Below are 15,647 nucleotides of genomic sequence, written 5' to 3' on the forward strand. Positions count from 1 at the left end.
GTTCTTTCAATAAAAAGAATGCAACACTCAAGTCTAGCAATCATTTGTTATATTTTTTCTATGAAACAAAGAAGAAAACACAAGATTGAAAACCGTTCCACGCATTTCCTAAAATACAGAGAAAGACATTGTCACAAACAAAACAAAGGACAAGCAAGCAAAAACCCCACTGAAAATCCCAAGAGCTTCACTTCTTCATACTGCATCAGCTACATGCAAAAATGCATCGACTGGGTGGTGGTGCAGTCTAAAGGAAATGGCAGGTTATCTATCAGTACCTTGGGGAAATATTCAGTTTCAGCCACAAGGCTTTTGCCATCTCTTCTCTTATCACAAGGCTGAACTGACTCAGCATTTTCCTCATTACTAGTTCTTGGGGTTGGGACCAATACTTTGGCTGAGAAATCAGGCAAATAAGCAGAGTTTATACCAAGTCCCAGGAAGAAAACAGGTCCCAAATGTAGCTGTGTACAGAAAAATAGCTGGGCATGATGGGTGGGAGTAGACAGCAGTTCTTCCACTGCCGGAAGTGGGAATGGAGATGCCTTAACTATATACTAGAGGTATAGACAGGAAATTCATTCTGCAATGGAAATATGCACAAAAGCAGGGAATATATCTAGTGCCTCTCTTTAAGAGCACTAATATCATTAAACACATGCCACTTTATAAAAGGATGCTGAAAGTACTTTTTTATTTAGTTTACAAATTACATTTCTACAAACCCTCTTACTGAAAGCTTAAGAATATTGAGTGAGAGAGTCCAAAAAGTGCCTTTCCCTTGACCTACAGTACTCCACTTTACCAAAGCTGTGACAGGATCTTCCTTCCATTTTTGCTTTACAGAACCTCTCGCCCTCCCGCAGTAGTTACTGACCACACAACTGCTGACCACAGAACTGCTGACCAAAGAGGCAGTCTAATTCTGGGCTCAGGCTTTTGACACGAGAGCAGCCCCTGCCTGTTACTGGGAATGCTAAAAAGCTGCCATAGTTGTGTTTGGGGAGGAAGGGGCAGAGACAAGAAGAACAAGGCTCCACTCTTACAATCTACGACCCCAAAAGCCCCACTCTGTGCGGGCTTCGAAACACCACAGTCAAAGAGCTTCACGTGGGGAGGAGCAAAGAGAAGACACAGCCTGGGATCCTTCCCCCTGCACCAAGGGGCCCATGTGCTTCTCTGGTAACAGCTTTCGCCTGCTGGCCACCAAGTGCTCTGTCCTGCAGCGCTCACGCTTCTGCATTCGACTCCTGGGAATAACACACCAAAGGGGAAGATTGTCACAGTTACAAATATGGCTTTCACATTGCTTCTTAAAAACACAAAGGTAAGATTTCATACTTCAGAAATTATAACAAAGCATAATTCAACCTGTATAGTGAAGTGTTTCAAAATCAGAAGATGTGACATTTTGAATTGCCTGTGTTACCCTAACCCTTTGCACATATGTACCAGGAAAATGACTTTGCATCATACCATCTTTTCATTTTTCAATCTCCCAAAAGAATCTTATTCCACTCCCTGGACAAGCGCAAAACAGACAGCGGAAAAAAAAATTCATAGCATATCCTAAGTCCAGCATTTCTCACTTTTGAGGCCTTACAACTAGAATAATGTTTTCTTGATGAAGCTTTAAAAATTCAGTTATAATTTGTGTATTCCTTTTCCATTAGGAAAACAGAAACTGCAGGAAAAAAATAAGATCTCAGAGGCCACAGTGAAGCATAACAGTTGAGTCTTACTTTAAAATAACTGCCCACCTTCCTAACTAGTGTAATTTCTGTGTTGTCCCTGTAAACATTACAAAGTCTTCGTACCACCCGCCAAGTCCTTCTCTTCGATCAACTACTTGTGCACAGGAGCACATCCTTATGTTTCTTCCTACACCACAATCATCCTCCTACATCCCAAAAAACGCAACAAAACAGGAATTAATCATAGGCTGGATACTTACAGGGAGTGCTGCTGTTTGCGTCTGTCTTCCCGGTCTTGGCAAGTTTGGCCGAGTTCTGTTGTGCTCTGCCCTGCTCCTCTCCAGTAAGCAGTGCTTTTATTTCAGAGGGGATTTTCCCTTGGTCCATTGCCATGCACCACTGCTTGTACTGAAATATGCAAACACATTAGCCATTAGCAAGCTGCCAGGCTCACACCAGCAGACAAAATGAGCGCTGCAATCTTTGCCTCCCGGTACGTTCACTTCAAGTTTGGCTTTCCTGGGCTGAAGCCTCACTCAAAACTGCAGGGCACAAACGAGCGAGGGACACGGTTGCATACCTGGCCTCCAAAAGCCCCTTCCAGCCAGCAAACTGGTGCTCAGTGGCAGTGCCAGGCACAACGCTGTGCTTATTAAACAACACAGAACATGCTGTGCATTTCCTTGCTCGTGGCATGCCAGAATCCCGTTCCAGGCCATGGCCTGTTAAAAACAACTATTTCACATGACCCTGGGCCTGACTGCCGAAAGGTCCTTTCTAATTGTAGAAGGGACAATTACAGGACGCTTGCCTTACTCTGAGCTCCAGCATTTTTAATTCTTCACTGGCAAACCTTGAGCTGCACTGCAACGCCGGATGCCCCAACGTCCACCCTACCCCTATTCATCTGCAGTAACCAGCCCTACACCCCTTCAGACAAACCTAGTGCAAGGTCAAAGAAGTGTACTCAATTCCAGTGGTGCCCACCACTTGAGGAGATGAGCTGGTGTGTCAGGACAAAACACTCTTTTGCAAATGCAGTTTATCTGGCACCCCTTTTATGCACACTGTCAACACTGCACAGCTGGGCAACCGCATGTCAATGCAGCGAGCTTCAAAATTGATCCTCCCGTACAAAGACAAAGGTCAGTGGGAAGCACTGGCAAACCATGGGTGCACCTCCCCACTGTTCTTTTAACACATCTCTCTCCATCCTCTACCTCCTCTCCCTGCCAGAGGCTTTCCAAAGCAAAGATTTCAGAGACAACAGATTTGCATGCACTACTGGCACTCTGTTTACCTCCTGTTCAATACTGGAATATAACTTGTAGCACACAGTTCATTTTCAGCATGCAAAGCAGGCAAGCAGCTGAGTGCATCTGTTAATAATATTTTAGTACCTTATAGCCAAAACCTACTCTCATTTTAGTCACAGTGATTTCAAGGACAAAACTTTCCCAGGAGCCCAAACCAGGCCCAGCTGAAACCGAGGATGAGGCACCGTGGTGGTTTCTCACCATCTCGAGCTCCTCGCGGAGCGCGCAGATGGCTCGCTCTCTGCTCGACACCAGCTCTTCCAGGTACTGGTACCTCAGCTTCTTCCTGGCTCTGCACTCTCGCGCGCTCTGACGACTCCTTTCAAGCTTGGCCTTCAGGTCTATCTTGGCTGGTTTGCGACCCCGTTTGCCTGGTTTCTTTACTTTGCCTCCAGCCACCTGGAAAAGAAGGGTGCATTAAAGGTCCTGTTCTGCAAAAGAAATGCTGCAACATGCGGCAGTGCCTTCAGGACACCTCAAGCCTAAGCTTTGCACACACTCTCCCCAACTCTGGAGCAAGAGGGGATGTGCTTTTCTTGAGGGCTGACATGAAGGTTTCAGCGACAGCAGCAAAAACAAGAGAGAGGGATAAGACTTCAAACACGAAGCTAGCATTCAAGCAGTCCTATAGTAAATGTCCCTAATCTGATCTGAAGGAGCAATGTCTAGAGGAGGAAGAGTTGATCAATCAACTCTGTGTGCCAACAAAAGTGTTTTAGTATCAGCAACCAATATCAGTGACAAGCCTTGCTCTAATACTTGTCAGCAGCATGAACACTAGATAATGGAGTTTGGTGCTTAAGGTGAAAGAAAAACTTATTGACTCCAAGTTTGTTGCAAAAAAATGACCACATTTTCAGAAAATCTACTCTTAAGATGAAATTTCTCAAAATAATTCCCTGACTATCTGATATTCCTCTGTCCCGATTTACTCCAAAAGAATTACACCAACTCGTGCCTTTCATTTCCATTCCTTTCCTGACCGACTCCTATGTCTCTGTTAGAGTTATATCTTGCCACTGTGGGCATAAAAAAATAAAATCTTTTTTATTTTTAAATTTACACAACCTGGAGGATTGCCTCCTCATGCCACCTGTGCCCAGGCCCAGCTCCCACAGAGCCAGATGTAGATCTCTCTTGCAGAAATGCAACCCCATCATTTCTGGCCCTATACACAGCAGGTACCGGAAATCATTTTCCCTTTTTCTTTGTGGACATTTTTTTTTTTCCTTTAACGGATCGAAAAGCTTCCCATGCTCCACCAAAGGGAATAGTTTTCTCAGTGTTTGCTCTATGTTTCCCCACCCAAATATCCCCCTCTTAACATGAGAATGTAGTCCACAAAACTTAAATACAGTATGAAAGTTAGTACAGTGACCATTGGGTAGGACTGCCCCATAAGCATGTTGGTCACACGCGCCGTTTTCCTTCTGAAGTCAGAATTTTTATTTATTTGCATTTGCCCACATTGTTTGAATGGAGCGGGTGTGGGGAAACACACCTCACACACACACACCTACACGTCGGAATTTCACTGCTGGCTTAGCGTTTCACCGTACTGTGTGCACATGGTATTTTTCCTTATAAGCAATGTTCTAAGCAGAGTTTACAATAAACAAACTCTATAAGCAGAGTTTACAATAAAAATGACACTTTTTTGCCATGTGATGCTGTAAGTCTGTTTTGACAGTCACAGAAGTCACTCTTTCTATATACTGAGCAGGCTACAGTAAAAAACAATGAAATAGTGAACTGATGTGCTAGAATGAAAGGAAAAAAAGACTGTACAATTGGGCCTATTCTCCTTCTGCAAGTGAGTCAACCATCACATGGCAACATAACCCAACTTCTCACATATTGCCTCTCCTAATTTATTCAGTAGTAGCTGCCCACCAGAAGCAATCGGAGGAACAGAAAATACTTAACGGACACTAAGTGAAACAAACATAACACGTTCAGAGGAGCAAGCAAAAACTCAAACTGTTTTCTTTGCATCTGAACTGCAGACAACAATCTGAATAATCCATATCCTCCAGTTGTCCTGTAACAAAGGTTCTTCTGCAAGATTTTCTAGCTTAGTTACTATTTTCCCAGCTTGCCTGCAGCGAATGCACACAGTAACTCATTAAACTCAGTGCTCTAAAACAGGACAACCTGGTCTAAGACACAAACACTGCTATTGTTTGGTTTTATATAAAACTTTTTGCAACTTGTCACTTCTCGGGGGCCACAACCTGCTCCCCTCTGCTCCCTCTACATTTCTGAATCTTACCTTTTGCTCCCCTGTCACTCGCCTGCTTTCACAGCCAGCAGGGCTGTATCGACGTATGCTGCAGCCCTCCTAGGAACCTGCTGCTTTTGTTTTTTTTTGTTTTTTTGGTTTTTGTTTTTTTGGATTTTTTTTGTTTTGGTTTGGTTTTTTTTTTTGTGGACAGACCTAGAGTGGTGAACACAAAGCAGTTAAAGACCCTTTGGAGTATGGGGTGAAAGTAAAGGGTGGTATAGCCGCTCCATGGATCCTCCATTATGAATGGACTACTCTGCCTTTAGTTATCCCTAGAGAAATCAGCAGGTGTTTACCAACTGCTCTGCCCAGATCTCCAACTTGCAACTCCACAAGGATTTCTTGGCTAAACTCTTACCACCAGGATTATGGAAACTTCCCTTCCCTCTCAACTCCAAGCACCTTTAAGACCCCAATAGGCTTCTCACCATCCTGGAAGACTCGCACTGTCTCCATGGCCCCTGAGCTGCCATTCACCATCTAGCTCTGCATCCCCCTGCACAGCTGGAGTGACTTAGCCAAAGCCTGCCTTCTCAGTACCTCGCTCTTGCTTATATCTAGAAGCTTGTGCTGCAAGCTTAAGCAACCCACTTGGGGAAGGAAAGGCTTGCTAAATCCTTCTTCACCAAGCGCGGCTTCCAGGCATGTTTTCCCAGCCAGTTGCTATGCTGGTGTGACAGAAAAAAAACAAAGCAGAAGTGCAAGTTGATGTTGAGCATGGCAGCAGACCAACAAAGAACAAGCAAACACTGTGTTCCCTTTGTATTTCCCTGGAGTTCATAAAGGGATGGGATCCATTAGCATTCAGCAGCGGGGATTTGTGTTTTCAGGGAGCCATATGCAATCAAGACCCACATGAATGCTAATGATAAAAATTTGTCATAAAAATAATAATGGCATGCATTTGTCAGAAGACCAACCAAGGTCCTACTTCAATTCATCCCTGTTTCAGAAAATGGAAAAGCTTCTCTCCCTTTTTAATAACAATGTTGAGATTGCAACATCATTCTTACCTGGTGTCCAGGTACAAAATTATTTGACCTGGAAATGGCTTCAATTACTTGACCTGATATAGAAACACAACAAATTCAATTTCTAATTCTTTTTTACTTCCCAAAATGAGCAAAAGAACATTGGGAAGGAATTCAACAGATCTCTGGGGAAGTGCTGCCACAGTGAGTCCTGGAGAGATCTTCCTCTGGACGGAGAGGGCCATCCAGCACCGCCACTAGCGGTCACATCCCTCACATATGAGCCACACTGACAGAACACTGTGATAAAGCTGGTCTTGCTGCTACACCTGCAGGCACTGCACAAACAGTCAGATTAAAGCAATGCTGACTGGAGTCACCAGTTCCTTATCTCTCAGCACCTCTTCATTCATTCATTCAAAGATATCAATTAGTTCTTAAGTGCTACAGCAGTCAACACTTGAGATCCAACTTGAGGAATCATCTTAAACAGTGGTCCAGATTCCTACTCGCCAAAGGTAGAGGTCTGCAGAATCCAACCGAGCATGAAACTGATTACCATCTACAGAATTTACCTAAAACTATAAAAAACAATCAGCAGGAAATAAAAACAAGCTTAACCACTGAATTTGTTATGCTAAAGGGGTGGAAAAAAATCTATTCACATTTGCAAACATTCTCTCAAAATCAATACTCAAACAAAATGAGCTATGAGTCTCCTAGTAAAGATGAGGCTATCTGACCTGCTAAATCACATTAGCAGTCACAGTAGGAGTATATAACCTAGCTAGATAAATGATTTTAATAGAATAATTGTTATTCCTCCACTGCATCACACTTTAGACAGACAGATCCGTGTAAAGCTTATAACTCTCACTGGCAGACTCAGTATCCCAAATCACAAATGAGAAAGCACTCCAAAAGCACAGATGATAATGATCCAAAAATGTATGATTTAAATTAGTGAGCAAACACTTTAAGTCTTAAGCAGATACGGGAATACAAATTACGGCCAAAAAATCGAATCATGCAAAATGATTAATGTGCTAAGAAGGCAAACTTAGCAACAGACATCTGCAGAAGACTGTTAAAAAAAAGGCATAAGCTAAAAATAAATACTAAGATTTCATAAAGTGATAAGCAAATCCACACATTAAGATATGGAGATGTGGAAGATCCGGTCACAAATCCCTATTGATGGTCTCCAGGAATCACTTGACTGCCTCCTTACTGCTCAACAGGTCAGAATCCCCCCTTCCTTCCACTCAGGAAGAAATCACAGCCTTACACACAGAAATATATCCCTCTACCTGAGTGTATATTCTGCCCATTTATGCTAACAGAACCCAGAGATTAAAGCTCTCTCTGTTAGAGCTTTAAACAGGCAACAGACAGTCAGCTAGTGCCATACCAAACACAGCCCCCTAGTCTCTGCAGAGATGAAGTCAAACTGCTCCAGCTGATTTGCAGGGTTTAAGCCAATCCATTTTACTACCCTACTGCAAACATGAGAAAGCTGACACATCAGCTGAGCCATGCCAACCAGCAACAACAGCGACTCCTTAAAATATCTGATGGCTTGAGATTCCCTGTCTCAAATTATAACCGCTATTTAGCTTTTACACTTCAAAAGAAGTACCAATGAGGATACTTCACCTTCAGATAGGGACCTGCACAGAAGAACTCGGCAGACCTTTACAAACCTGCAAACTCTGAAAAAAATAAAACTATAGGGTAAAAACATAGTAACCAATCTCCTTAACAACTCAGATCATTATGAAAGCATGTCCTGGGCTCCATCCTGAATCCCTGATCAAGGCGCCAGCCCTGCGGCGTTCAAAGCACTCCTCAGAGCCGGCTCCGGCTCCTGGTCACCCACAACAGCGAGGGTCAAAGGCAGAGATCTGTTAGGGAATATCTCATGAATGGAGACCTGTCAAGGCCTGTGTATTAGGAACAAGCACTTATATCTCACTTGCAGGCACATACCCCTTGGAGGGAGCGTGGGAGCATCTCTGCCATAGGTCAGCTACAGCAAAACTCCCCCTGCCTCAGGATCACACGCGTCCAGATATTTGGTGTTACAAAACTGGGCAGAGGCCAAAGCAGTGCAATTCATTCCTCATCTGCAGCCTTTTGCCATGGGCCTCCCCCCTGTCCTACGACCAAGGGCTCTCCCAAAAGGGGACACTAGAGCAAGACATTCACAGACACTCCATACACAAAACTCTTGTCACAGAGATGATCGGAGGTCCCTGACAAAACAGTTTTATTAATAATAGGAACAGCTAATCTGAGAGGGTTGCTTTCATTAGAAACTAAGTTACGACTTAAAAATACTCTTACCTAAAAGTTTCTATTACACCTCCTGCATCACTAGTTTGTTGAATCATGAGAATAGTTAAATCTCAAGATCAACATTCAAAGGCCCGGGCCCAACCGGGGGATGAATGAACACAAAGAATATTAGCTGAAAAAACAGCCTTTCAGCAGCTGTAGCTGCTACTACAGATATAAAAGAACTTCTTCCTTCACTTCAGACTACGCAGCAATTTATCTTAAAGCAAAAACAACCAAAAAAGAAAGAAAACAACCAAGAATTAGTTAAGTTCAAGCTGAGAAACTAACTTTATGCCATTAAGCATAAAACACCGAGAATAAGATCCATCATTTCAAAATTCGGAAGAATGAACTGTGTTTTCCTACAGCATAACTAAATAACAAAAGGTTTCCCCAGTTTGCCTTTTTTATTTTTCTCCCCCCTCTCCACTCCTTGTATATCCAACACATACAAGTGGCTTCCTTAAAATAGCAAGGCTTACGGCTTTCAAAAAGCTGTTCTGTGTATTCCACTATATTTCCATTCTGAACACAAACCAACTACTACATTCTACTGCAGAAACTAGGAATGAAGCAGTATATAATTTGTCAAAAGAAATCCACTTTAGCTTAAAAAAACAAAAACACTATATAAATATGCATACTCATTGTCAAAACATACTTTCTCTTAAACTAAACCTATTCTTTTACATCTTAGATAAGTTCAAAATTTATCTGAAGAAAAATACACTTTAATTCAACTTTTTGAAAACTAGAGACATATTTCTCATATATGAAAAAGGTATTCAAAATAAGAGTAAGCCAAAACTTTAAAAAAGAAAAAAAAACTTAAAAAAATTGGAAATAGCAATTTTTAAAAAGGGGTTTTAGTTAATTATTTTTTATTTCTCATTTCTATCCATAAACCGAGAATTATTCATGTAAGTATTATGTGACTACTTAGGAGGCACAAAGGTGCTATTCTAGCAGAAATTAATTGACTACAGCAGCTCCATGCTCGAACTCTTTCCCATATACAGCCTATAGTTGAAACCAGCACAAGGGTAAAGGAGATCAGTACTTGAAAAAGACCTAGTTTCACAGCAGCTACAAGAGGAAAAAAAGTTTTTTTCCTTGCTGTTGTTGTTTTTCCCTTTGTTTTGAAATGCATAATAATAATTTGTCTTAAATGTACCATTCTTCTGGTGATCTCTTAAATCTACATGAAAACCTAAACTATAATTTAAGAATCAGGAGAAATATTACAGCCAGCAAGCTCAATTCTTACTTTCGTATCTCACATAGATGAAGAAAAACTCTCAACATGGATGGATGTAGCTACAGAATGGGTACTTCCCTGCTAACGCGATTTAATTATCTCAGTTTTTACAGGGAAATTCCTGTCATAATCCCAGTCATTCAAGTAAGACTCTCAGATCATGGGGCCAACCCTTTCAGTAAGGGGGAAACATGACTAAGCAAAACTCACAGATATGAGGATAGGTTGGCTTGTAACACCACGCTGGCTAAAAACAAAGTATAAATACAGCTTGCCTCATTCTGACACAGCAATTTCCAGAGACAAAAAAAAAAGGGGGGGGTGGGGTGGGGTGGGGAAGAGCCTTCCCAACAGAAAAAGGATCTCCCAAACGGAGGCACCAAACTCTTAAGCCAACCTGCAGCTTCATGAATGTTCTGTAAGAAACCGGAGTCCTTCAAGGTAACTACAGTGAAACCTTTCAAAGCAGTAGGCACTTCCTGACTAGTATCTAGGAGAAGATATTAGGTCTGACACGGCCCAAGTTTATACCATTAATTAAAAACTTGCTGAGGGAACAAAGATTTTCAAAGACTTCCTTGAGAATTGTCATATCCAGGAGTCCTAGGCAGCACCCTTTTCAAAAGTGTATCTCAATGGTAAGTTACATGGAAACATCATATCAGGCAACTGCACTTGACACTGAAAATAGCAGCAGAAGGAATCCACTCTCCAGATGCTTTTCTTCACTTTTTTTTTTCTCCCCTAAGGAAAAATTGAAAGTTTTACTGGCTGGTTGATAGCATTTAGTTTTGTTAGTAAATGCATCCAATAACCTTTCCAACAAAAAGCAGATAATCACATGTGCTGTCAGTGGCCTGAAACGGCTGATCTCCAGAGGTCCCTTCCAACCTCAACTATCTGGTGATTCTGTTTATTATTTGCTGAAGACTCAAAAAAACCACAGTAAGAGTTCTCAAATTATTTTTTGTGAAAAACGTAAATGTTGTCTGCTGTAAATAAGTTGATAATTTTGGAAATTAGCTTGCATCATTTGTATGCAGATGATCTATTTTGTGCATAATTACTATGTTTATCCACTCGCAAACTACTGATCACTTGTAAAATTATTAATTTATTCCTCAAGAAATCACCTCAAGTATTTTTTCCTTTTGAGTTACAACAGATGCTTACTGGCAGCATGATTTTGTTTCAATAAAAATCAAGCAGGAAGAGAACTATGTGGCTTGGCAAAATATAACATATCACATGCACCTACCAACTGACCAGTTTTAATACCCCAAGCCATGCCCAGAAATAACAACAAGTCAGAGACTGGCTGCTTCACGGTCCATGCAAAGCACAGCCTTCCCCAAACTGGTGCTCAGGGACCTTAGCAATCCTTGGCACAAATGACACTACCAGATTCCACAGTGCAGCCAGTTGAAAAACCCACACGGAGCTGGTATGTGCAGCTGAGAAACTGCACTGGGTGGATACTGCAATCAAAATACCTCCCAGTCCTCACACAGGCCCTGCAGGTCCTGTTTTGGGCACAGTGGCCCAAGCAGGTGAGGAAGCTTTCCTCCTGCATCTCCCTCTACTTAAACTTAACACCACTATCTCCAGGGACACTATTGTCCTTTTGTCATCAAAATACACATGAAGAACAGAAGTGACAGCTCCCAATACAAGGTCTGCAACCCAAGCACCTACACTGGCACCTTGCCATTTTTGTTTTTATGGTAGCTACCCAAGAAGCTCAGGGCACTACAGGAACACATGGGTTATCATGCCACATCAGACCACTGCTCTACCTGACCTCTAGCCCTATCTGCTCCATAGGTGGAGCTTTAAAGGAAAGTAGGAGAAACATCTAACAATTGAGCCACAAGTGAAGGGAGCAAAGAATCCCTTCGTCCTGCCTACAGCACTCACAGACCTTCCAAAGGGAATCTCAAAGAAAACTACTTAAGATGATTTCATCATGCTTGCCAATCTCACTTGCAATTCCTAGTTTACTATTATTATTATTTCACACACTTGCACAATCGTCGGGGCTTGAGCTCAGCTTTATAAACACGGCCGCTACCCAACTCCTATCCGACAGGGCCGCCACAGCCAGCAGCAAGCCGGGCACCGCAATTATGGCGCTTTCACACCCCGGCCCGGCCCGGCCCGACCCGACCCGCCGCGCTCCGGCCCGGCGGAGCCTACCTTGCTGTCATCCATGTGTGCAGCCAGCCTGCGCACGGATCGGCCTGCCCCCGCGGTCCCGACGGAGAGGAGACGCCCCCAGCCCCGCCGCGGCACAGAACGGTACCGATCAACCCCCACAGCCACCCCCACCTTCCCCCACCGCCATGGCCTCCGCGCTGTTTGTTTACAGCCGCCCGCGAAGGGCGGAGCGGGTCAGCCGCGCGGCAGCGGGGCACGCTGGGAAGGGGAGTCCCGCCCCGCGCAGCCGCCCTCCACAACGCCCTAGGCCTGCGCCAGGAGAAACTACAACTCCCAGCAGCCCCGCGCAGGGAGGGCCCGGCCGCAGAGCAGCGCGTAGCTCTGCACCGCCCCGCGCCCGCGCCGCCTCCCGCGGAGGGAGACTACATTTCCCAGAGGGCACTGCGGTGGGAGTGGGAGGACTCGGTTCGGCCGCCGCACCGTGGCCCTGGGGCTCACAGGGAGCTGCGGTGGCTGCTCGGTGGAAGAACACATCTGGCCTGGACAAACGATCATATTTTTCCCAGGCTTTTTTTTTAATTTAAGATATATATATATATATATTCTATACATATTTTAATATATATATATATATATATATATATATATATATATATATATATATATATATATATATATATATAAATTATTGAGCCATCAATAATTAAAACTTCAGCTATACCCCGTATGGGAAATACCACACCAAAAGACTAAAGAAGCAACCGGAAGGTATTGTGACAAAAGCTGTCAAGGATGTCTTAACTATGTGCAGCCCCGCCAGTGATACTGCATATGTGAATTGCCACAAGACAGCAGCAGTTTAGAAATTAAGCAATTTTGAAATTAAGAAATCAATCTGAAAAAAAAATGTATTTTCCCTCTACTCCCTCAGATGGATGGAATAAGACTGTCGATCATTACTCCCTGTTTTATTTCCATCTGATCAGGTCTGTTGAGCTTTTGAACCACACCAGGTCGGATGCACAACGCTCAAGAGGCCTCTTGGCACTCACGGAAACACCCCATGGGGCGTCCATGCCTCCTCCAAGCCCAAGATAGCCCTGCAGCTATGCCCCATAGCAGCCTCTAGTGATTTTACAGGGAACTAGTAAGATCCCAGCAAGCAGCCATGGAGTGTTATAGAACAACTTTCCACCCAGCTAGAAGGTGCCTTGGTGGAGCTGCATTTCTCCTAGCGACTCGTACCAGACCACGAATCTCGCTGGAGATTCGCACTGGAGCCTCCTTTCTGTTTGGACTCAAGACTTTGTGTTGTCGCATACCTAAACTACATCAGAATTTTAAGTCATTTCTTATATATTAACCACAAGAAGCACAGTAAGAGCTGAGATAACAAAAATGTGTAGACTAGGCTATGGATTCTTCCAGTAGATGCTGAGGCAATTGCATAGAGCTTTGTTTTCTTTGACTGTCTTCACAATGGACTAGAGTATTTAAAAGCTTAAGAGCATTTTCCTGGTCTTGTTACAAGACCGACATGAAGGAAGAGATTTTTAGCTGGTATTTGCAACCCTGCTGCACCTTCAGGTTTTACTTTTATCATAATGACTGGGATTCCGCCACTTCTTAGTAGATTTCCATTGGACAACGGAAAAAGTAGATTAGCTGGAGTTGACAAATCCACTTTGCGCGAACTACTATACTTCTCTCTCTCTCTTCTTTGTCTCTCTCTCTCTGATTTCAGCTTTGAGTGGTTTCCACTCTCAAAGTTTAAGAAAGAGGAAGAAGTAACTAAAACAGTAAAAAAAGAAAGAAAGAAAGAAAGAAAGAAAGAAAGAAAGAAAGAAAGAAAGAAAGAAGAGAAAGAAAGAAAGAAAGAAAGAAAGAAAGAAAGAAAGAAAGAAAGAAAGAAAGAAAGAAAGAAAGAAAGAAAGAAAGAAAGAAAGAAAGAAGAAAGAAAGAAAGAAAGAAAGAAAGAAAGAAAGAAAGAAAGAAAAACTAGGAACAAAGTAATCTTATTTTCCTCCACTCTTGTGTGACATACAGCATAAATTAGGCTGCAGAAGAGCCCATATTCTTCATATTAATTATCAGACTCCTGGTACTTTACCATTTGGCCTCTCACCTCAACCCCATAGATACTGGAAAGATGCAAAAATGTAACTTTTAAGCAAGTTACTTAAGTGCAAGTTGAAGCACTTACCGTTGCCTAAGCATGAGCCGCAACGTATTCCCTTCTCTCCCTCCCTTCTAGGTTCTTCCCTGCCATTGGATAATAACAAACACAGACTCTGTTACAGGGGAACAAAACTAGCCAAGAGTTACCTGGAAGGCAAAGTATGGCAGCATAGAAATATGCTGGATTCATGCTATCATCGATGGATGTGGATGAATTTATTCATCATGAATTTATTCAATTTATTCATCAATGACCTGGATGAAGGCACAGAGTGCTCCCTCAGCAAGTTTGCTGATGATACCAAACTGGGAGGAGTAGCCGATACCCCAGAGGGCTGTGCTGCCATCCAGAGGGACCTGGACAGACTGGACAACTGGGCGGTGAAAAACCTCATGCAATTCAACAAGGCCAAGTGCAAGGTCCTGCACCTGGGGAGGAATAACCCCAGACACCAGTACAGGCTGGGGACCGACCTTGTGGAGAGCAGCTCTGCGGAGAAAGACCTGGGTGTCATGGTGGACGACAAGTTGACCATGAGGCAGCAGTGTGCCCTCGTGGCCAAAAAGGCCAATGGGATCCTGGGCTGCATTAAGAAGAGCGTCTCCAGCAGGTCGAGGGAGGTGATCCTGCCCCTCTACTCAGCCCTGGTGAGGCCGCATCTGGAGTACTGTGTCCAGTTCTGGGCTCCACAGTACAAGAGGGATGTGGAGCTGCTGGAGAGAGTCCAGCGCAGGGCTACAAGGATGATCAGGGGCCTGGAACATCTGCCCTATGAGGAGAGGCTGAGGGAGCTGGGCCTGTTCAGCCTGGAGAAGAGAAGGCTGAGAGGGGATCTAATCAGTGTATATAAATACCTCAAGGGAGGGAGTGCAGAGGACGGTCATGGTCTCTTTTCAGTGGTGGCCACTGATAGGACTAGAGGAAATGGCCGGAAACTGAAACATCAAAAATTCCATAGGAACTTAAGGAAAAATTTCTTAACAGTGAGGGTGACAGAGCACTGGAACAGGCTGCCCAGAGAGGTTGTGGAGTCTCCTTCTCTGGAGATCTTCAAAACCCGCTTGGATGCAGTCCTGCGCCACGTGCTTTAGGTGTCCCTGCGTATGCAGGGGGGTTGGACTAGATGATCTCTAGAGGTCCCTTCCAACCCTAAGCATTCTATGATTCTATGATTCTATGATTCTATGATGGGAAGCAAAGTGGAAGATTTGGAGGTTTTGTTTGTTTGTTTTGTGTCTACTATTGTTTGCCTTGGTTTGCCCTATAGGTCTTGAAGACAGAACTGAGTCTTCCTGGTCACTTAGAACCACTCAGGGTCTGAAATCCTGAGCCAAGCATGTAGTAATCCTTGGGGAATACTGTTTCCTTTCCTTTTATATCACTCCATACCAGAAAAGGTTAATGCTGCATGCTCTTGATGCCAGGCCAAGCCATACCCTTGCCCTAGC

The 15,647-nt window shown here is 43.6% G+C and overlaps 1 protein-coding gene across 1 annotated transcript; it reads right to left on the bottom strand.

Annotated features, from left to right (window-relative positions):
* Positions 1–969: 969 nt before the first annotated feature.
* CREBL2 (cAMP responsive element binding protein like 2) lies at positions 970–12,136 on the bottom strand. The gene is made up of 4 exons (XM_088536665.1): positions 12,060–12,136; positions 3,212–3,409; positions 1,955–2,102; positions 970–1,250 (listed from the first exon to the last, which is right to left on the bottom strand). Coding segments are annotated over exons 1-4 (363 nt in total). The 5' UTR covers positions 12,075–12,136; the 3' UTR covers positions 970–1,248.
* Between the last annotated feature and the right edge of the window lie 3,511 nt (positions 12,137–15,647).

This window comes from Tinamus guttatus, unplaced genomic scaffold (assembly GCF_059628265.1).
Source record: "Tinamus guttatus ecotype Peru unplaced genomic scaffold, ASM5962826v1 Tinamus_guttatus_pri_ptg000692l, whole genome shotgun sequence".
Taxonomy (NCBI): Eukaryota; Metazoa; Chordata; class Aves; order Tinamiformes; family Tinamidae; genus Tinamus; species Tinamus guttatus.